The 22,092-nt window shown below is 43.0% G+C and overlaps 1 protein-coding gene across 2 annotated transcripts in view; it reads right to left on the bottom strand.

Moving 5' to 3' along the window:
* CTDP1 (CTD phosphatase subunit 1) overlaps positions 1-21,870 on the bottom strand; it is a 70,952-nt gene extending 49,082 nt beyond the window's left edge. For both annotated transcript variants that reach the window (XM_072152387.1, XM_072152388.1), the window contains exons 1-5: positions 21,188-21,870; positions 4,666-4,749; positions 3,534-3,627; positions 2,049-2,177; positions 712-862 (exon numbers count right to left, since the gene is read on the bottom strand). In XM_072152387.1, coding sequence (XP_072008488.1) covers positions 712-862; positions 2,049-2,177; positions 3,534-3,627; positions 4,666-4,749; positions 21,188-21,495 — 766 coding nt within the window. In that variant the 5' untranslated portion in view covers positions 21,496-21,870. The remainder of the gene's footprint in view (positions 1-711; positions 863-2,048; positions 2,178-3,533; positions 3,628-4,665; positions 4,750-21,187) is intronic.
* Positions 21,871-22,092: the final 222 nt, after the last annotated feature.

Raw genomic sequence — 22,092 nt, 5'->3', positions numbered from 1 at the left:
TTGTTGTGGTATACTATTGTATTAATAAAGTTGAATTTTCTTTGGTCATATAGCATACGTCTTTCTTTCTTCATTGTTTGCTCAGGTTTTGTATGACTTTGACCCTCATTTTTGGTAGTGCTAGTCCCATTCTCTCAGCGGTATCCATCCATAGAATAAGTAATCAATATTAGGCTACATTCAAACGGCCTGGGCGCTGACGTGTGCCAGCCGTGCTACGGTACGGCGGGCACATCGTTGTGGGGATGTAGCCTTAGGGCTCATTCACACGGCCGTTGGGGGACGTATATATGGCCCCCATAGGCCGTGCGTCATGTTCCTCTATGGAGAGGGGTGGGGGGGGGGAGAAGCAGCTCCTCCTCTTCCTGGCGCAGACGTGTATATCGTTGACAAGAGGCAATGCTATCAGAAGGTTCCTTTACCCCCTGTTAGGTAGGTTAATTTATCACTTTAAAAGGTTCCCATTAACTTGGGGCATTTCCAATTAATTTTATAATGAAGACTTTACCAACTTGCTCACTGTTCCATCCATGAGAAAAACAAAAACCTGGCAGAACAGTGAATAACATAACAGTGACAACATTACAGCCGTTGAGCAGGTGACTATAGCCTATTTCCCAGCGCCTATCTATTCCTTAGGAGTGTACCAATGAGAAGACTCTATAGACTTTGATCAGAGACATTACAAACAACCTTTATGAATATACTGACCAGCAATAGTATGTGCATAAAGTCTGCTTCCAAAGGTAAAAACATGCAACTCATAAAGTTTGGCAATTTTCTCCAGGAATTCTTTACAATGTGGACGCAAGCGAGTGTGCAGCATTGGTTCTCCTCGGCCTAACTGAAAATGGAAAATGCCCTGCAAAAGAATAAACAGATATATCAATAGACCGAAAGGATAACCAGAAGGATTCAATGCTGTTAGTTATATCAGGACAGCGATAATAGGTCTATATAATAGGGACAACGCAATAAGGGCCACACTCTACACTACTGAAATGATGCAGCTACACTTACTGACCAGGAGTCGGTAAGCCAAATTATCATTCCAACTTCACAGTCATGATTTCTGCAAGATGCTAGCAGTGCCCAGATGAGTACAGCCATTCCTTCCTGGTGCCTTTTTCCTCTGATCTGTAGCAGAGGGACCTTACTACTGAGCATGTACATAAAGTGCACATTCATCTCAACTAAAGGACTGGAACAGGCGTGCACAACCCATGGCTGTAAGGTCACATACAGCCTGTCAAGCCATGAGTTGTGGCCCACACCCTTCTGAGTCCAACCAGTTATTCCATAACTGATGCAGTTAGGCCAGGTAGTGGTGAGCGCAGCAGTGAGTCCTCACAGTGTCCTGATGCTGGTTGTATGTGCCAGTGTCAGGACCCAGAGAAGAGGAGCAGGAGAAGACTCAGGTACTGGTTATTGACATGGCTCCTTAAAGTTGAGTAAAACCATGCAGCCCTTGAACCATTAAATGTTCATCCTGATCAGGAATAGAACAGAATTTAGAAAGGAATTTATAAAAAATAAAAAAAATCCTCTGCACCCCCTACACATGCATGCACCCTTGACTGGTGAGAAGAAAGAAAGAACCCACCTGACTACTATGGCAGCAACTTATCAGCCTGTTCAATATGTCCCCGGAGGTAAAAATTGCATCTTTCCTCAGCAGATTTAGAGAGGAGATATTCTCAGGAACAGCTGAAGTACTTAAAAAGGGGAAAGCGATAATACTCTATATCCACTCTGAGCTGGCTGAGTTGCAGAGGTATTCATTTGATGCCCAGTGCGTATTGTACACTGGTCCTACTAATTCACACTACTTGTTACACCTAGTACGTATTAGCAACTCTCCAATCCAGAGGTCAGGTAGTGAGGTTAGGTAAGCTTACATAGCCCCATTGGCAATAGAAGAATACATTCTTCACACCAGTAACACCCAAAACCACCACCATTGATAATGCTCTTCCCGTGATGGACTCACCGTTTTAAAAAGTTTTTTATAATAAAGTCTGAACTAAAAACAGGAAGCCATAAAATACCTTTCTGGACATATGCTGGCAGTGCTGTTCTGTAGTATGGATTAATGTCTGATCCAAATCAACCATCAGGACAAGCTTCTTGTTTCGATGCAATCTGTGTTGGTCTTCGCGTCCCAGCTGTTCTGCTTGCTAAAAGGAAAATTTATAAAAAAAGTTAGGGGGAAAAAAAAAAAGAAGCACAAGACAAATACAAAGACACATAAAATGTCAGCGTGTAAAATAGTAACTAAAGTAGTAAACAGTGAAATTGTAAAAAAAAATTATTCCAGAGTATGTACAGAAGCAAGTATCAGAAGAAACAAACATATGCAGCTTCCAGTGTGTTACATAGCTGCAATATAAATCTTGTCCCAAAGCAAGATCACATTTACACCACTGATTAATAATAGGAAACTTTAATAACAGGAAACCTACCATCAGGAAAACTGAGGTATTTCTGAGGGACTCCAAGAGCCATTTTGGCTCATTAGCAGAATTTTAAAAGTTTATTTTAGAAGGTTTATTTTATGAGTAAATGTCCCTGGTTTATATTGCTTGACATTAATATTAGATTTCCTTTAACCAAAACCAAGTGACCGTAGAGTTTGCAACAATGGGGTATGAAATGGACCTGTTTGTGAACAAGCTATCAAAGAGTAAAGAAGATTGCCTAAAAAACATAATGGAAAGGAACCAAAATATCTAATTCCTGTACTTGTATAATTTCAGGCACCACAATTTAACAAGAGACCAGTCACTCTGGGAGAGTAAACTCTATAAACTCTCCCTATTACTTATGTTTTGTTTAGGTGAAGGTAGCTGCGACATTTTGTGAAAGATCTTCTATAGGTACTTGGTAGAAAGTCTTCACATTTTTGGCTTCTCAAATGTGGTCAGTCTGTAGGAAACGGGGTAGAGGATGCTGCGTGGACCATTGAGGGGAAAAAGTAACAGGAGCACAATGCAAAATACTTTTGTTAATTCAAGTTTATATGATTCAATTTACTATGGGGAAAACCACCACAAAGGATCGTTCAGCTCTGCTGAAACGTCAGTTTTAGGTAGTAACTGCATTCCCCATAAAATTAAAATGTCATTTTAACTCCATATTGTGAAGCTCATTTACTATTCCTTTAAGTTCTGTCCCAGTGAACAGCACAGCATCAGGAAACACAAGGTGGGAATGTAACTGTTCACAAAAACAGACAAATCAGGATTTTACAGCCATTTAGTTGATACGTGTTCTATTCCTTGCACATATACATTCATAAATAAAGAATTGATAAAAAGACAAAATTGGATTATTAAAATTCAATATCTACCTGCTGTAGCTAGATACTGAATTGGCAATGTAAACCAGCCACATAAAAATAATAATTTCTTAACAGATTGTAATAACATTTCCCAAAGATGTGTCATCATCTTCCGGAAAGGATGTAACTGACAGGACATTCGGAATCTATTCGGTGCAGCGGATTAGACAGTGAACATGACAAAACCACTTACCTCTGAGCTAACCATAAGTTCTGGGACACTGTGGACCATGGACACAGTAGCTGTTGATAATGGCACCTGTTGCTTTCCATTCTTGCTTTGTAACCTGAAGAAATAAATACAGTAAAGCAGTTCAGTAAAATACCAATAAAAGGGAAATAAATCTTAAAGGACATCTAATCCAGGATGAAGGATTGTGAACCAAGCACACTAACCTACTGGTGTGCCTCTCCTCTGGCAGGATCCACTTCTCTTTAAACTTCTTATTCCCTTGTTTTTAAGAATAAAAGGCTTTCAAACATATGCAGGGTTCATTAAAACCTAATAAATTTAGGCTCATTTGCATCATTTTAAAATCCATTTTGCATAAAAACAGGGAATAAGAAGCCAAAAGAAGAACAGATCCTGCCAGGGGGCGCGCACAACAGTATGTCAGTGTACCTGGTTTACAATCCTTTATCCTGGTGGTAGATGTCCTATAAAATACCTTTTTGAGTCCTATTCCGTTTACAGGGCCACTGCATTTAGTAGGCATTGATGTGCCAGGTAATCGCTGTGTGCAATCACAAGACTTGGTAATGATCTTGGCATAGATGACACTTGGCTGGACTGTAGAGATGTGATGTTGGTGCCAATAATGCTGCCTAGGCTTTTGATTGGTATTAGAGGTCAGCTAGCACAAACACATGGTGGAAGAATCAAGGGGTGCTGAATTAAACCAGCAAACACTGATGAAGAGGTTCATACTTTGCTTTACTTTATAAGAAAAATCTTACAGACAACTTTTGGTTTTTCTAATATATAGACACCCAACAATTGCAGTTAACCATGTTTTTTTGTTTGTTTTTTACCTGGTGTATCATCTATACCAATAAACTTGGCTAAGCAGACAAAAGGCTTGTTTACATCATGAACCGCCGGATAAGTGGGGACAAAAACAAGTAGGCTTCTGAAGAAAGCTGTAATAATAGAGCATAAAATAACATGGCCTTCATTTCATAACACAGGAGCCCTTTAAAGGTCTCCTCATTGCACACAGTGGAGTGGAGACAGTATGACATGTGGGGTGCTCATGTGAAGGCTTCCTTGCTCGTGGTGTTGTGCTATACAGTATTAGTGTGTTTTTCTTCAGTCTTTTACTTACTGTGTCAAGTCTTGGCCACATTCTGCACACAAGCCCTTCATCACCACTGGATGGTTACAACTTGATAGTCTCAACAAAACACCCCTGTGTTCAAAGAAGAAAAGAAAATGCATTTAAAATAGGCCATCACAAAAATACATTTTTTTTTTTTAAATCAGAAAAGGTTTCTTTACTTGCAAAAATACATCACACCAAATTCCTCTCATAACAGAATATGTGCATTTTCAATAATGCTCCCAACATAAATGGATAACGCAACCATTAACATACTACCCGGTCCTTCTGACCTCAGCTCCTTATTCAAGGCCAAAATCAGACAGGTGCAAGTATCTCACAAAAGTACAGTATACGACAGCTGTATGTAAAGAACGCTGAGATCTATACAAACACTATGAACTGCATTTAGACTATGTGCATTAGACGCTTCGAGAAATTGGAGGAGTTTGGCACAATATGCGATTCAATAGTGAGAGCTCATCTAGCATAGCCACATTCAGAGGAACCACATACAGAGGAAGCTACACTAACAAGATCAGCTTCTGAGCCTAGCTTATAAGTCAACGCAGGACAGGCAGGATCCAGCTACGCTCTCGACACCAGACCTCCACCGGATTCTCTCTGAGAGAGAAGCCTCTACTTTTGTTGCTTTGCTGGGGATATTTCCTTTTTTTGTCTGTTGAAAAATAAGAAAGTTCCTATCACTGAATGAAAAGACGCCCCTCTCCAGGGAGCCCCAGTTCTTAGCAGCAGAGACAACAATCTCCCAATACAGTACACCCACCTCTACACACTGGGATACATTGTAGCTTACTTTCAGAGGAGAGTAGGTATAGAGAGAATACAAAGCCCTGTAATAATGGCAGAGAAGACAAATCATCTCTGTATAATTTTATCGAAAAAAAAAAAAAAAGTTAGATTAATTTCCACTTTTAATTTGATGTATTAATCAGTCTTTTAGTGGGGGTTGAGAAAAACTACAAAATTACCAAAACTACATGGTTGCAAGTGTGGAGTAATTGAGGATGTGGTGGAAAATATTTATCTCTGATTATGTGAAGAAATTAATTTATTTTTTCAAATGGTTGCATTATGTATCTCACAAATACATAACCAATATTCCAATGGAGGAAGGAAGAGGGAAACGAAAGAAGAAGAAAAAAAAAACCCAAAACATTTGCAAACATGCATTCCTCAATTATTCAATATTCATTGACTATAACAAGTACATTGAAGGGCACATATTTTCTGTCCATTTATTAATAAAAAAAACTTACTGCTGCAGAAATTTTATTTAACACCCATAAACAATGGGTCTTAGGATGTAAAACAACTTTGCTTATTACCTATATCCAATAGTTTCTTTGCTATACCCCTCAGATTACCTCATTGCTGCAGTAGCTCCTTCCTCTGCCTGTCCGTAGTTTGTTTATCTATCGGTTTCATGGGAGGGGAGGAGCTTCTACTCCCTGCTTATAGAGGAGGTCATGTGACAGAGCTTTCTCTGTGTATGTAGTAGTGCTTGGTGTGTTCAGAGCTGTGGATACATATGTCTCGTGCACAGAATAGTGAGGTACAAGATCTTCCCTGTTCCAAATCAGTCCCTCAATCCCAGTCTATGATTCTACAGAACTTTTAAAAGTCTCTCTCTCTGCACCTCATGCTGCTCCCCTTCCCCACCTTATACATGGCACTTTGTTCACAGTGCAGAAAAGCTATTAACCCTTAATGCTCACACAGCACAGGCTATACACTTCTTGTAACTGGTTTACTCATGATTTCTTTAACTTATTACATGTCCCATGCTCCTCCATGTAATGAAAGCTGCCAGGCTTGTCACCATTTACCTCCTGCATGTAGACTCTGCAGTGAATTTACATGTGGGAAACTAAAACTTCGAGAGAATAGGCCATCTTAGGCCAGTTAGCTTGCCCACAGATCCCATGATGCCGACATGGGATCTGTGGGCAAGCTAACTGGCCTAAGCCTGAGGTCATTATTTTAGTTGTTCATTTTTCCATTCTTAGGGCTTATGCACATTGCCACGTGCTTGCTCAAACCAGATCCACGGCGAACACTAGGCCAGGAGGAGATAGTGGGCAGGGTGAACGCTCTTCACTCCTCCTCCCTCCATAGGCAGATGAGCGGCTGTGACTGGGTCACGATACAGTGATGAATTGCTCACTGCGACGTGACCGGGAGCCATAGAGATATATGGGGGTCGTGATCACAGCCCCCAATACGGCCGTCTGAACGAGCCCCAAAAGATTATAATTTTTTCATATAATATATATATATATATATATATATATATATATATATATATATATATATATATATATATATATATACATAACACTTTAAGCCAAAACACACATGCATTGTAAACAACACACTTACCTATACTTACCTTTTCCTGCACTGCTGTCCCGCAGGGCCATGCCCATTTATTTACAGAGGCAGGTACGCTCCAATCCGGGCAACTTCCACCCATCCCCTGTCCAAGCACCTGATACAGCATTTTTTTCAATGTGCATCAGCTACTGGGACAGGTGGGCATGTCGGGCAGGTGAAAGTAGCCCAATCAGAGCGTGCCTGCCTCTAAACAAACAGCACAGTACAGCTGGACTACCTGAAGATTTTTTGATAAACTCAGACAAGGCAACAACCCATGTAAAAGCAGCTCTAGGTCAGGATACACATGGGGCGGATTGACCGCAGCATAGCCGCATAGTAATTGTCTAATCTACAGCGACTTCCATTGGCAGAAAGGTGAACAAAACAAGAAAAGTGCACTGGACAGTAGTCCTTACATCATAGAGAAATATGATGCTAGGACTCCCCGTCTGCCAGCCAAACGGCAACACCGCTGTTACAATAGGAGTCCAGTGCTGTGCTCAGTCATTGGGATCCGACCAGTGTTTCCATGGCACATTTGTATGCAGTCGCCATATTACTACAAATTCCTAAGAGTATTGTTTTTACTCTGCCAAAAAAGCTAGTGTGACCTCTGCGTAAGTGAGAGGTTCAAATTAAGGTAGAAATTAATCCAAGATCACTAGCAGATCGAAGAGCACAGGTTTTCCCACGAACTAAAATTAGGCCATAACCGAGGGATATGGCCTAACTTGTTGATCAGAGGGGGGGGGTCTCAGTGATACCCAAATTTCCAGTACATTGCATGGTATATATAAATGACGCGACTAGAAAGTACAATTTGTCCCGCACATAACAAGCCGAATACATCTCTGTAAACCTAAAACTAAAAAAGCTTTTGGAACAAGGGGAGTAAAAAAACAAACGCAAAAACGAAAAGGACTGTCCTATAAGGGTTAAAAGAGCATATACAATCCCTGTACAATTTCTAAACACAATCCTGTCGGAATGTGTGTACACGGCCCAGAAGAATCCTTGTAAATCAGAATATGGCTATCCAAGTTTAAATTGAATATTCATCCCCAAAACATTGTTTCCTTACCAGTACATATTCTTCAACATTTATCTAGTCTTTTACATCCACTATAATGCTGGTACCAGGAAGAGAATACCTCATACTCTACAACTCAAACCACAAAATCGTCATCAGGTTATTTGTCCTGGGTTGTATGGGTTACAACTTGAAAAAAATTATCTTAAAAAAAGTTGCTTTTCCCGGATAAAAAAAATAAAATAAAAACATATTGATAAACACAAATCCGGTACTTTCAGAACTGTAGAATAAAGATGTTATGTATACTACACTGAAGGCAGTGTGTGCCAGACAACCTCCCTGGAGTAGCACATGGCTATGTTCAGCTGCTGGCACAACCCTTCTATTAGAAACTATTGTTTACCACCTATCCTCAAAGGCAGCTATGAAAAACAAAATTAGTCCTATCTCTCCAGAGACTGCAGCTTCACAGATGGGGAACACAAGCAGTTCTGTTTTGGATTGGGTAGAACAAGCTGCTGCTGGATGAAAACTGTTACCAAACATTGCACCCACCCTACTCCGAATCCACACAAATACAGCTTGTCCCAGTACTGTGTGCAGACTCGTTCTATTATGCATCCGTTGTGTGGGTTTTCCAGCCTGCAGGGCAGCACAAATACCTGGCACTGAGAGGATAGTATTCTAGCACAATACTATATGTGGTACTATGTCCCTGCTGGTACTGGAACACCTTACAGTCAACCCCAAACCATGCTGATGGTATTATAGAGTAGGAGAAGCCGCTTGTAAAGCCAGGGGGTTGGTCAGCATTTTAAGCCAATAAATGACAAGTTATACTGAGTCTTTTTCCCACAAAACTATACATCAACTCAGATCATCCTGGTCTGTAACATCTATCACTGAGTAGGACAAGGCAATTTGCAATAAAATTGTAATCTGAGTAATCTAGCCCCTGAGGCTCATTTGCATAATACATAAAGCCATATTTTTTTGTAAACACAAGGGAATAAGAAGCTAAAAGAAGAGCAGATACGACCAGTGGGGGCACACACCAGTATGTCAGTCTGCTGGGTTTACAATCCTTTATCCTGGTGGTAGGTGTTCTTTAACAAACAAGACCGTTTAACTTGTCATCAGAAAATGGTCTAATAAACCAAACACCAGTATGTTGTCAAGTAGCTGAATAGCTTCTAGATCAAGTTGCTTTCATGGCCCAGGTTGATGGCATTAGCCAGAAAATCCACTTTGAAGTGATATGTAAATTGGTTGTAGGGTGGCGGAGAGTTTAACACTGGAGTCATGCTTCCCTCATTCTCCTCTTCCCATGTTATTGACATCATGCGCAGGACTTCAGAACATCTGGTCAATGAAGCAGAACCATAATTACAGTGAAGTGGTATTCTAGGGAAGGGAAAACTCTCCTACTCTTGGACTTCATAAAACTAATTTAAATCTCACATCGGCGCTGTCAAAAAGCATGGTGCGGCTGCTGTCAGTGTGGCGCGACCTCTTCATGGAGAGCCGGCAGCGATTGCGAAATATATGTGCTGCTGCTGGCTACGCTTACAGGTCCTTGCTGGCAGGGGCGTGGTGGGGGGAGTGTCAGCTGGCCCCCTCATGAATAAGGCCGACTTCCAGTGCCGACCTCTTATCTGTTACAACCAACTTTCCCAACATATATTTTTTTAAAAAAATGGGCATATATGGAAAGGGACTAGGGAGAGAATTATGGGGGGCATATTTGGTGGGGGTCTTTTTGGGGGTGACAGGTCCTTTTTAAAGAAAAAGACAGGAATGGATTTTCATATGCAACTCGCATGTCTAAAGTAGGTGTAACAATTGAAAAATGTACCTGAAACCGCACTATGCAAAGTTTTTTTTTTTTTTTTAAAAGGAGAGGCTCCAGAACGGTTATTATTAGGGGAATACAATAATTTACTTAACCAGACAAAGGGACGGACAGCATAAGATATATAATAAATGCCCCCACTATTTCTATGTCAATGTTTGTGAGCCAGCATATGATGCAGTCCCCGCCCCTTCGGGTGTATTCAGTGGAGCCGCTGCATAGCTTATAATCATACATCAGGTGCAGAAACGTAGATATTATTGCTAATTTATTAAAGATAAAGCACTGAAATGTTACATGGTCATAGGTATTCAGACTCTTTGCTGTGACTGATGGGACTTGATTAGGAAAGGCACACACACCAAGCTATACAAGACCTCACAGTGCATGTCATAACACATGAGAATCATGAGGTCTAAGGAACTGCCCAAGGAGCACAGAGACAGAATTATGTCAAGGCACAGATCTGGTGAAAGTTACAAAATTCTTTATAAAGCCCTCAAAGTTCCCAAAAGCACAGCGGCCTCCGTTATCCTTAAATGGTAGAAGTTTGGAACAACCAAACTAAGACAGCCAAACTAAGCAATCGTGGAAGAAGAGCCTTAAGGAGAGGTAAAGAAGAACGCCAAGATTACGGTGGCTGAGTAAACCATTACTGCAGCCCTCCAACAGTCAGAGCTTTATGGCAGAAGCCTCTTTACAGTGCAAGACGCATGAAAGCCTGCATACAGTTTGCATGAGACGAAGATTGAATATTTTTTTGTGTTAATTCTAAGCGGTATGAGTGGAGAAAAACAGCAACTGCTCATCACCTGCCCAATACAAGTGAAATATAGAGGTGTCGTTCTATGGGAGCATTTTTCAGCTGCAGGGACAGGATGACTGGTTGCAATTGAAGAAAAGATGAATGCAGTTGAGACAGAGATATTCTAAATCTCTTCCAGAGTGCTCTGGACCTCAGCCTGGGCCGAAGGTTCACCTTGCAACAAGACAATGACCCTAAGCACACAGCTAAAATAACAAAGCAGTGTATTTGATACACCAGGCCTGATAGACACAGGTTGGAATTATATCTGTGGAATGCTGTATTTTTGTTAAAACAGCGAATTAGTGAATGTATTTTGTTATCCTGAGCCTATTTAAGAATCTTGTCTTCGTGGGAATACCCCTTTAACTTCCATTGTGGAGAAAATATTTTTAGGGATGCTAAAAGACTGATTTCCCGCATGGGTTTACTAAGCTTTCAGACTAAAGGCTGGGTGCAATATGCTTTTTAAATAATTATTTATATCCATTGGTTTATTCCTACCAAATGCTCAAATAATGGAAGGTCTATCAAAAGATGTAAAAACAAAATGCTAACAAACACCATAGCAAGTCCAATGAAATCCATGGAAAAAAACAAATCAGTTATTCATCCATTTTTTTTAAAAACGGAAACTGCAAAACGGAAGACAAAATGCAGGTGGGAACCAGCTGTAGCTTCATCTGTTTTTATGAAGAGGTGAGACTATGCCTGGACAGGGGAGCTGCTGTGGATATTGTGTTTTTGGACTTTACAACGGCATTGATCACTGTTCCTCAGACGCCTCCTGATGGGTAAAAAGTTCTATTGGTTTGTCAAGATTCGTTTGCAATTGAATTGAAAACTGGCTGAAGGATCGTATCCAGAGTAGGGGGTCAATGATTCCTACTCAGAGTTATCACCAGTTATAAGTGGTGAAGGTAAGAAAGGGAGCACACAGCAGGGATGCAAATTAGTCCTACAATTTATTCACATAAACAACAAGAACACAATGCCACAATAGACTTAAATCCCTTTTATTAGTTTTAGCCACACAAATACATTAACCCCTTAGCGCATCGGGAAACACGGGGTGCCGGCTGTAACTAATTGCCGACACCCCAGTGTAACATCCGAGGTCAGAGTGGGCTCCGATCGTGGATGTTTAACCCGTTAAATGCCACAATCAGCGCGACCACGGCATTTAATTTGCCTTTGGAGGGGGGGGGGGGCTTTCCCCCACGATCGCCCCCCCTGTACTCGGGAGAAATTGCAGAACCAATTGTATGTTGAGTCTTCTCTTTTTATCTTTTGGAAATGTGTAAATTTTAGGGCTAAATAAACGTATAACCCTATTACAGAGGATGGGAATATCTGAACCACTCATTCCTCTTCCTAACCCAAGGGGTGACACCCTATAGCATTGATGGCGAACCTTTTAGAGGCCGAGTGCCCAAACTACAACAAAGACCCGCTTATTTATCGCAAAGTGCCAACACAGAAATGTAATTTGTGATTTATACTCCCTGCTCTGTCACAGTTTTCATTGATACCAGCCCCTGAGGACACCAATAAAGCAGAGAATAGTCCCAGATAGCACTGTCACTTTAAAATATCTCTGTGCACAGCAAGTCCTGGGCTGTCTGGGATTGCAGTAAGATACCTGGACTCATCTTTGGTGATGGCCTGAGTGCCCACAGAAAGGGCTCTGAGTGCCACCTCTGGCACCAGTGCCATAGGTTAGCCATCACTGCCCTATAGGATCCCCTCCCCTATGTGTTCTACCCTGAATGTTTCTGTCTAATGTTTTGTGTCCTTGCGAGTTTTTCCTTCTTGTGCCCCTTACTGGCACTTTATTCTCAGCAGATCTAAGGATTCATATTCTGCCCTAATATATACGACAGGAGTCGACGGGCCTTGTGGGGAAGAGAAAAGGATGTGAAACGTTGTATATTTCTTAGGGTTCCGTCTCTGAGCTTAGCCTCCTCCTCACCCTAGAGGTCACTATTTTCTCACAGGGCTTTGCAGAAAAGGAAATATATGATTTGGATATATGTATGTTTCTCATTGCAAGTTATGTTGTATCCTTATAAGCCTCGTTTTGTTTGTGTATTTTGCCTTGTGTCTTTCACAGTTCAATAAACTTGATTCAACATAAATAAATGTACAATGAACAAAATTTGACCATTCTAAATTTCACCTCCATTTTGATTCAATTACTATGAAGATATCAAGGGGGGTAACAATCTTCCTAAAAGCTGTTTCTGATAGTTTGAGGGGTGCAAATTTGAAAATGGGTTGGTTATATAGGGGGTTTTGATGCTAAATATGTAAAATTTCATTCAAAACTGTATTTATCTGCAAAATGGTAAGCCACGTAACATCAAAATAAATTATCCAGACATTTCAAAAATTATGAAAATGTAGAGTAGACTTATGAGAAATGTTATTCAGCAACTTATTTAGGCTGCATTCACACTACCGCAAGGGGGACGTATATACGGCCGACGTATATACGGCCGATATACGTCCCCCATAGACGGCAATGGGCGCACGGCGCCCTACGGGAGCGGTACGGTGCAGCACACGTGCGGCACCGTACTGCTCCGTGCCCCGTGAAAAAATAGGACATGTCCTATTTTTTCAGGGCATACGGCGCCGTGCGCCATATATCCCTATGGAGAGGGGCGGGGGTGAGCAGCGCTCTCCCCCTCCTCCTCTCCCCGCGCGCTGCCGTGTGCCCGCCGTGCTACGGTACGGCGGGCACCGGTCGTGTGAATCCAGCCTTAGATGGTAAATCTATCTGCCTGAAAACGCAATGATTTCGAATTCAGAAAAAGGGAAATTTTTCAAAAAAATCTTCATTTTTTCTTTTTTTTGTAAATAAATGCAAAACTTATCAGCCAAAATGTAACACTAATTTGAAGTACAACATGTGGGGGAAAAAATGATCTCAGAATCGCTTTGATAAGTAACAGTGTTCAAAACTTATACCCATATAAAGCGACGCAAGTCAAAATACAAAAAATGGGGAACGCCTCCATAGGAAGTGCGGAGGCGCCACGCCGGAGCTACCTCGGGGCTGTTCATCAAAATGTGTTTAAACCGCGATATAGCGGTTTAAAACACTAGCAAAGGTAAGCTCCGGCACCAGCTCACCCTGAGCTGGTGCCCGGTGTTTACATCTAATACCTACCATCAGCAGTGGTAGGTTTCCTTTAAGCTACAAAATGGCTGCGTCCTTAAGATGCATTACATGCAATTAAAAAGGTTCTGGTCGTGGTCCAGGATAAGACTCAACTGCCATACAAGAGGTTCCCATTTACATAGTGATATCTCAAGGATCCAATATATACAGGACAAATACATCATTACATGAAGGGGAACCCCCAAATGGCAGATGAGTCTCGTTGACCAGGGCCAGAACCTTTTTAATTGTACATATCCATTTTAATGGGTTTGTTGTGTGGCTATAAACTAATAAAAATCTATTGGGGGTGCAGAGTGCTATGGTCTTTTTGTTGTTGATGCAGTTATAAGTGATGTACCCCAAGGTTCTGTACTGGGCCCACTATTATTTAACTTGCACTGCGTATTTTTGCAGCTGACACCAAGTTGTGTAGTGTAATAGTCTATGGAGGATGTTCTTAGGCTGCAGGATGACTGAGTACTGAGAGTTGTCACCTACTTGGCAAATGAGGTTCGATGTGGATAAATGTAAGGTTATGCACCTGGGGCTAATAATCCACAGGCAACATATGTCCTTGGGGGGAGTAAATCTTGGAGAGTCTCTTGTTACGAAGGACCTGGGTGACTAGTAAATATTAGATTAAATAACAGCATGCAATGTCAGCTGCCTCCAAAGCCAGAAAGATCTTGTCATGTATCAAAAGTAGTTTGGATTCTCAGGATAGGGATGTAATTTTGGCACTGTACAAGGCATTGGTTAGCCCTCACCTGAAATATGCTGTCCAGTTATGGGCACAGGTCCATAAAAAGAATGCCCTGGAGCTGGAGGGGGTATGAAGAGCCACAAAAACGATAAGGGGCATGGAGGTCTCAGTTGTGAGAAAAGATTATAAAATAATTAGATTTAGTCTCAAAAAGAGACAACCAAGGTGGGACATGATTTGTTTATATAAACGGTCCGTAAAAAAAAAAAATGGTGGAAAGTTGTTTCAGGTTAAATTACATCAAAAGGGGGCACAGTCTCTGGAGAAAAGAAGGTTTAATCTCCAGAGGCGACAGGCTTTTTTGCTGTAACAACTGTAAGTCTGTGGAATGGCCATCCTCATGCACTGGTCACAGCAGGCACTGCAGAAAGCGTCAAGAAGGGTCTTGCTGCTTTTTACATAAAAATAACATTGATGGTTATGCTATGAATATGTATGTATAGAATGATTTCCCTTACATAACTTCCTCGTCCAATCCCTTCCCTTACTTGGTTGAACTTGATGAACATATGTACATATTTTCCAACTGCATTAAGTATGTTAACAGTTATGGTTTATGCAATATTTCTCATTATCAAAGCTGATCTGCATCTAGATAACACCCAGCAATTCTGGCACAGTAAAGGGATCTGTGTCATCAGTCTGTGAAATACAGGAAGAGCCACTGCCACATCCTGTGTTTTATACACAGCACTCAGACAATGGGTCAGAGTTATCAAAGCTGCCCAACGCTAAGGTTTCCTGCACACAGATGCATACATCTCATTGGCCACATACAACAGAGCCGTGGTCCATTGTTTTGTGACCTGTGTCTCATTGGAGTGTGAGGTCCACTCACAAGCCCATGACAATAGAATAGACTGCTGAGCCACAAACACTACAGGGGGATACATCATCCTGCAACTCGTTCTGTCCCGTGAATGCGGGGAGAGGAGCAGCTGGAGATTGGACGCTGCCGGTGTTAGGGGTGTTTCACCAGTGATGTCACGGTTTTCATATGGACAGCGACATCACTAGAGTCCCCCATCCTGCAAAGCAACGTATCCAGAGGATGGCAAGATGTTGCTTGCTACATCTTTCCATGATGAATAAGTCATAAAACGAGCAGTTTAAAGGGAACCTGTCACCGCATTTTCAGAATTACAGATAGTGGCAGGTTCCCATTGAGCCCCCCTAACTGACTGACACCTTCATGGACTTCTACTCCTCCCCCACCCTTATTATGATAAAATGTTTACATCTTTATTACATACTGAATTTTTATGTATTATACTAGGACGGACCTTATACTTCATTATATAATCTTTTTATATCATTGTTATTAGTAAGTCTATATTAACTGTTTCACGACCGCCCGCCGGTCCCGGTGCACGGAGAGGGCTCACGGGCATATTGCAGCAAAGACTTAGCGGTAACACCCACCATCAGTGCTAGCAACGATCGCGGGTGTTATCATCGCGATCGCTGCCGGCAGCTTCAAAAAGATGGCCCCTCCTGCCTCCATAGAAAACAGCGGTTCAAGGCCACACACACGCCGAAAGATAGAGCAAGCCATCTTTTTGCGGTATGCTGCCTGGATCAGTGCCACACGTGCCATCCCGTCTATGGGGATGTACATGCGGCTGAAAATTTGCGGCCGCATGTACGTCCCCGCAGACGGCCATGTGAATAAGCCCTTTATTTGTAATTTTTGTATTTTTATCTTTTTACAGGTGTAGATTTACTTTTACTTTGGCCTGAAGACACCATTTAAACATCGAAACGCGTTGTCCTTTTCATTACTACAAAATAAACTAATCCTCATCTCTAGCCTCCCCTTTGCTCCTTATTTCAATATCAGTACAGCACGTCATCCTTGGCTTACCCCTCATTTTATATTTGTCTTCTATTAATAAATTATATCAGTATACTGGGCTTGTCCCAACACTGGGGTCAGACGCTGCAGTACATTTGTTCCATCTCATCTCCTCAGCCGGTTGGTAATGCTACACAATTTTTGGCGCCTCTTTCACACAAATCTCTCTACAAGGTCCTTTTTCTGCACACACTAACCCCTGAACTGCTAGTGGTAGAGAGGAAAGCTCAGACTTATGGGAAGTGAGGAAAGTTGCTCAGGCCTCAGTGCCCTTAGCTGATGTCACATCCAGGAGGTGCCTGCCCGCATCGGGAGAGGTTGAAGATGATTTTATAAGAAGGGCTAATAGATATTCCAGGATAGATCTCCACTTAGGAAGAATAGCAGCATGATATACGTATTGTTGGAATTGTTGTCAAAAGCTTATTCTTGCAGTGATAAAACAATTTTGCCAGGTTATTTCAGAGTTGCGATTTAATGGACAAAATTACCAAAAAAGTATTTTTTCACATTTAGTTAGTTAGAAGTCTGCTAATTCTATAAACAAAAACATGTATCCAATAAATATACCATCAAGTTTGTTTCTCACATTTCATGAAAAAAATTGTTACCGGTATATTGAAAGCTGTTACAAAGATAAGGCCAGAACCTTTTTAATTGCAGGTAACAATGACCCTTGGTTATAAAAGGGTTAATAAGTTTTATGTACTCAAAATATGATGGCATATAAAAACACAAAACACAACTGCAAACAAATCCTATGTCAACATGAGGACACTAAACAAAATAAGCTACTCAAGAAGGCCAGGGTGAAAGTAAAAAAAATAAATACTCTCCAATATGGTCCAGCTTCTTTTTTTCACAACAGAGAAATCGTAACCTAAAATGTAGTATAGTTTTGGTCTTAAAAAGGTAGGAGAACCCATCTATAGGATTGGTCTTTGGTATCTGACTGCTGGGACACCTGCTTTTATACACTACAACTGAAGTTTGAAAAACAAAGCCATCCACAGTGTATTAACCATCCGGTTGGCCTGAAGCCGATTGGTGTGGGTGGCTTGTGTCTCACTACCAATGATCTACTCATAACCTAGTCTGTAGAAAACCCATTTTAATGCTTTTCCCAGGACTTGGGACTAGAAGTCAGGACTTCTGGGATATAAATGGCTCACAGTTCCAAAAAAGCTAATATTTGTCTTTGCACTCACTTTAGTGATACCTGTGGAAAGCAGAGCCAGGAGCTTTGAAAAGGATTCCAGGGATAGGACAGTTACATAGGTCTTGTTATTCTTACTGTTTTAACACCTTAACATGGCCATTTTGCACCTTGAAAGAAAATCTTGGAGCGAGGCCGGGGAGGGCTTTTTAAAAAAAATAAAGGTGTACTCAACTCATCCGGCACCGCGGTCAGTCTGAGCCCCTGTAAACATGCTCAGCTCCAACTACTATCAAGTATCTGTGCACGCCCACCTCTACCTGTGCCGTGTGACGGGTGGACCTCATCGGACATGGTAAACATACAAGGACTCTTGTCTTGAGACTTTCTTTGCGATCACTTATTCAAGCTCTCATTGAGCTAGTCATTCCTGCCCACGGCGTGTAAGGGGGTTTAACACCCACAATCGGAGCAACTCCTTGGGAGCTGGTGCCAAAAGCAGGACGTAATAGTACAGCCATTACACTACTATCACGTCCTACATCCGGAAGGAGTTAAAGTAACCCCCCCCCCTCCCAAAAAAAAGAACAAAGTTTCAAATTTTTCTGGTCCCGTAGAGTACTTCATCCTCTCATATAATATACTGCAATACTACTGTAGAGCAATATATCGTGAGAGTACTGGTCCGGCAAAGATCACAGAAGTCAACGCCACGTGTCATCTACATAATATAACCCTTACTGAATCCTTACTCACCTTCCTGACGCTCCTTCCCCTGCTGCAGTCTTCTTTTAGCTGCCCACAGACTTTGTCATGCTTTGTGCCACACTGCGTAATCTGGGGGCGCTTTATAAATAAAGAATTATTATTATTAAGGTTAAAGAGAACCTGTTATCAGAAATAGTCCACCACCTTATCAACAGACAAACACCTTCTGAGATAAGATACTTTTATGGGCCCCAATGGTGGCATGATCTAGATGTGTTATGCAAACTAGCTTTAGAAAGTCATGGAGGCAGAGAGTTCAGAATTATTAAGCTCTCCCTCAGACTCCTCCAACAATCCTGAGGTCCTTGTGGTCACAGATGTCAATAGCCAGCTGAGAGAGCATTCACAGCTAACTCTAGATCTGAGCTCTCATCTGTGATTTTAAAAAGATAATTTGCATTTCACTTCAAAGCTGATTTTTTTTGTATGATGTCAGTATACTTGACCATAAAGTGAACAAAATGTAAAGATGTGTTTGTGTCTGATAAGATGCTAGTAGTGTTCGTTGGGCTTAACTCTGCTGACAGGTTCACTTTGATAAACAGTGCAATACACTGTACAGCCCAACCTTCTTGTGTATTACATTTGAATAAGGATACATTCACACAATGTGTCCCCGGCATACCGTAGTACCGGTGCTGCTCACCCACAACCCTGTCCATAGTAATATATATCACAAGGCTATGGAACGTACGGCGCTGTGCGCCCATTGTCGTCTATGGGGGATGTATAAACGGTGTATATATGACAGCCGTATATATGCCCCCCCCCCCCCATACATTCGTGTGAAGGTAGCCTAAAATAGTATTTTTTGCAGTTGCGCTGACACAGAAATATGACAGAAGGATTTCTGTGGGACATGCATTTTATATAACAAGGTACTGATAGTAGGATTAGGGGGAATGAGGTGCTGATAGGTTCCCTTTTAATGATTTACCATGTGGTACTGCAATTTCTTAAAAAATATATATATACCTGTTGGCAGAGTCTATACTTTAATTCTAGCATCTATTCACACCTGTCCAGACCTCAACTCAACTCTCCCTTCTGCAATTAAAAAAAAAAAAATTCAGCTACATATATGAAAAAACCTTAGAATATGTTTATCTTTAAAACCTAGTGTCAGGGTCACATGCGTGGCACCAAACACACGTCTCAAGACTCCACACCAGGATCTTCCAGTTTCACAATATCGATTCATATCAGATTGGCACCCACTGTGCAGGTGTTATCACGCCCTTCCAGCATTTTTTTAGTTAACGGATATTGCTGACCTTAAAAAAGGAACCTGTCAGGTGGATTTGGGACACTTAACCAACTACACATCATTATGGACTGGTGGTTTAGGGTCCCAAAATGCATAAGGGAGAATATAAATATCTGGAGCTCTTTGCACTGGTGCTTGACTTAGACTTGCTGGACAATATGTTGGCTTCATGGCAGCTTTAAAGGAAACCTACCACTTTAAAATGACCCCTCTGACCCACAAATACCTTAAGCTAGCTCAGGATGAGCTGATGCCGGACCATATTTTCAATTAAACCAGAAACCGCTGTATTTGTAGAAACATTATTTTCTTGTGGTAGTAAAATCTCTCTTCGGCGCTTCTATAAGCGTCATACAGCGCGCACCCCGGACCCTGCTCCGCGATCACGCTGTCGTCAGCGCCGCTCCCGTCACTAATTTTGCTGTGCCCGAGAGCCGGTGACGTCACCGAGCTCTCGGGCACACTAGCGCATGCGCACCACCTCCTCCTGGCGCGTCGCGGCCGGATCCCATTGCGCATGGGCGAAGTATAGCGGCGAGCATAGTGGAGGTGGTCTTCTGGGTCTTCTCTCCGAAGCCTCGCGATACTACGAGGCTTCGGGACTTCGCCCATGCGCAATGGGATCCGGCCGCGACGCGCCGGGAGGAGGTGGTGCGCATGCGCTAGTGTGCCCGAGAGCTCGGTGACGTCACCGGCTCTCGGGCACAGCAAAATTAGTGACGGGAGCGGCGCTGACGACAGCGTGATCGCGGAGTAGGGTCCGGGGTGCGCGCTGTATGACGCTTATAGAAGCGCCGAAGAGAGATTTTACTACCACAAGAAAATAATGTTTCTACAAATACAGCGGTTTCTGGTTTAATTGAAAATATGGTCTGGCATCAGCTCATCCTGAGCTAGCTTAAGGTATTTGTGGGTCAGAGGGGTCATTTTAAAGTGGTAGGTTTCCTTTAAATCAAAGCGAGTATAAATGTATTTATGCAGGTCACAGACAGAGACCATCTTGGGTGATGTGGGACACTACACCACTGCTCCATAACAACCTGTGGTGGTTAAGCGTTGCAATTCTACCTAACAGGTTCCTATTTAATATTCATCATCCATCCTCAGGATATGCAGCAATATTGCGTGTTTGGGAGTATTATACACAGCACTGTATCCAACCAGCAGCTGTTGTGCCCTAGTGGGAGGCTTCATAGGTCAGGTCCATTCATCTGCTTAGAATTGGTCATCTATATCAATGTACAGAAGCTGCCAGCCGCCACTCCCACCCACGTCCTGCACGGGGCCCTACACACATATCTGATACATAGTATAAGACACAACGATTACAGCTTGGGCCCTCTCCAATAGGGGAAGGTCAGGGTTCCTGTATGGAGCCCCATACCCCGTGCAGAAGGGGCGCTGCAGGAGCTGGGGCGCCGCGGCCTTCCCGCAGCACATGTAAACAAGCCCGCGCTTACCCGGCACACACCACCTGGCCCGGCGTCACACACAGCTCCAGCACCACTCCGGCCCGCTCAGACTTCACTTTCCTCTCCGGCGCCCTGTGCGGCCTCCCGGCCTCGTCCTGTGACGGCCGCTTCTCCTTCGCCTCCTGGATAGTTACTCCGAGGGCCAGCACGGAGCCGATCTGCACGGACATCCCGGTGGACACCTTCCACTCCAGCAGGCGCATGGGTCGGGGCCCCGGGAAGCGCACGTCGTTGCATGGCCCCGCCGCCCTGGACACTTCCCCGGGCTCCTGCGCTCTCCGCTGCATGCTCAGCATGTCCCGGCCCGCACTCAGCCAGGCTCTCAGGCCACCGTCTCTATGGCAACAGAAGCGGCCAGGCGCGGAGCGGCAGTGACGTAGGCTGCTGAGAAGAAGGGGGAGGAGCCACTGAGGCGCCCCGCGCGGCCACTGCTCAAGATGTGACAGGACAAGTGCAGCGCTAGGGGGGAGCGGCCCCCATGTAAACAGCCAGGCCGTGCAAGAGGGGAGGAGTCCGGCGCAGCGCTATGCCCCGCCCTCTAGCTCGCTCCTGTACACTCCACAGGGAGGGGCGTGGGCTCCGCTCGGCAGGACACAGGTTACCGTCTTCCCGCGTTGATGAAATTAGCATCGAGTTGTTGATGCTATTTCCTACTGGGCTGCAGGACCTCCGATGACGAAACGGCCATGTGACCACTCTCCGGGGAGGAGCAAAGTCAGAGCTTTCAGGAAAGAGCTGTGCTCTGAAGGATGTAGAGCGCGTATAGCCGTATACTGCAGGAGGCTGTGTGAGGAGAGGGAGGACATAGGGATATGGGCTGTGTGAGGAGAGGAGGACATAGAGGTGCAGGCTGTTTGAGGAGGAGAGGGAGGACATAGGGGTGCAGGCTGTGT

The sequence above is a fragment of the Engystomops pustulosus genome, chromosome 5 (assembly GCF_040894005.1).
Source record: "Engystomops pustulosus chromosome 5, aEngPut4.maternal, whole genome shotgun sequence".
Classification (NCBI taxonomy): Eukaryota; Metazoa; Chordata; class Amphibia; order Anura; family Leptodactylidae; genus Engystomops; species Engystomops pustulosus.
This window is presented reverse-complemented; position numbering and strand designations above follow the sequence as displayed.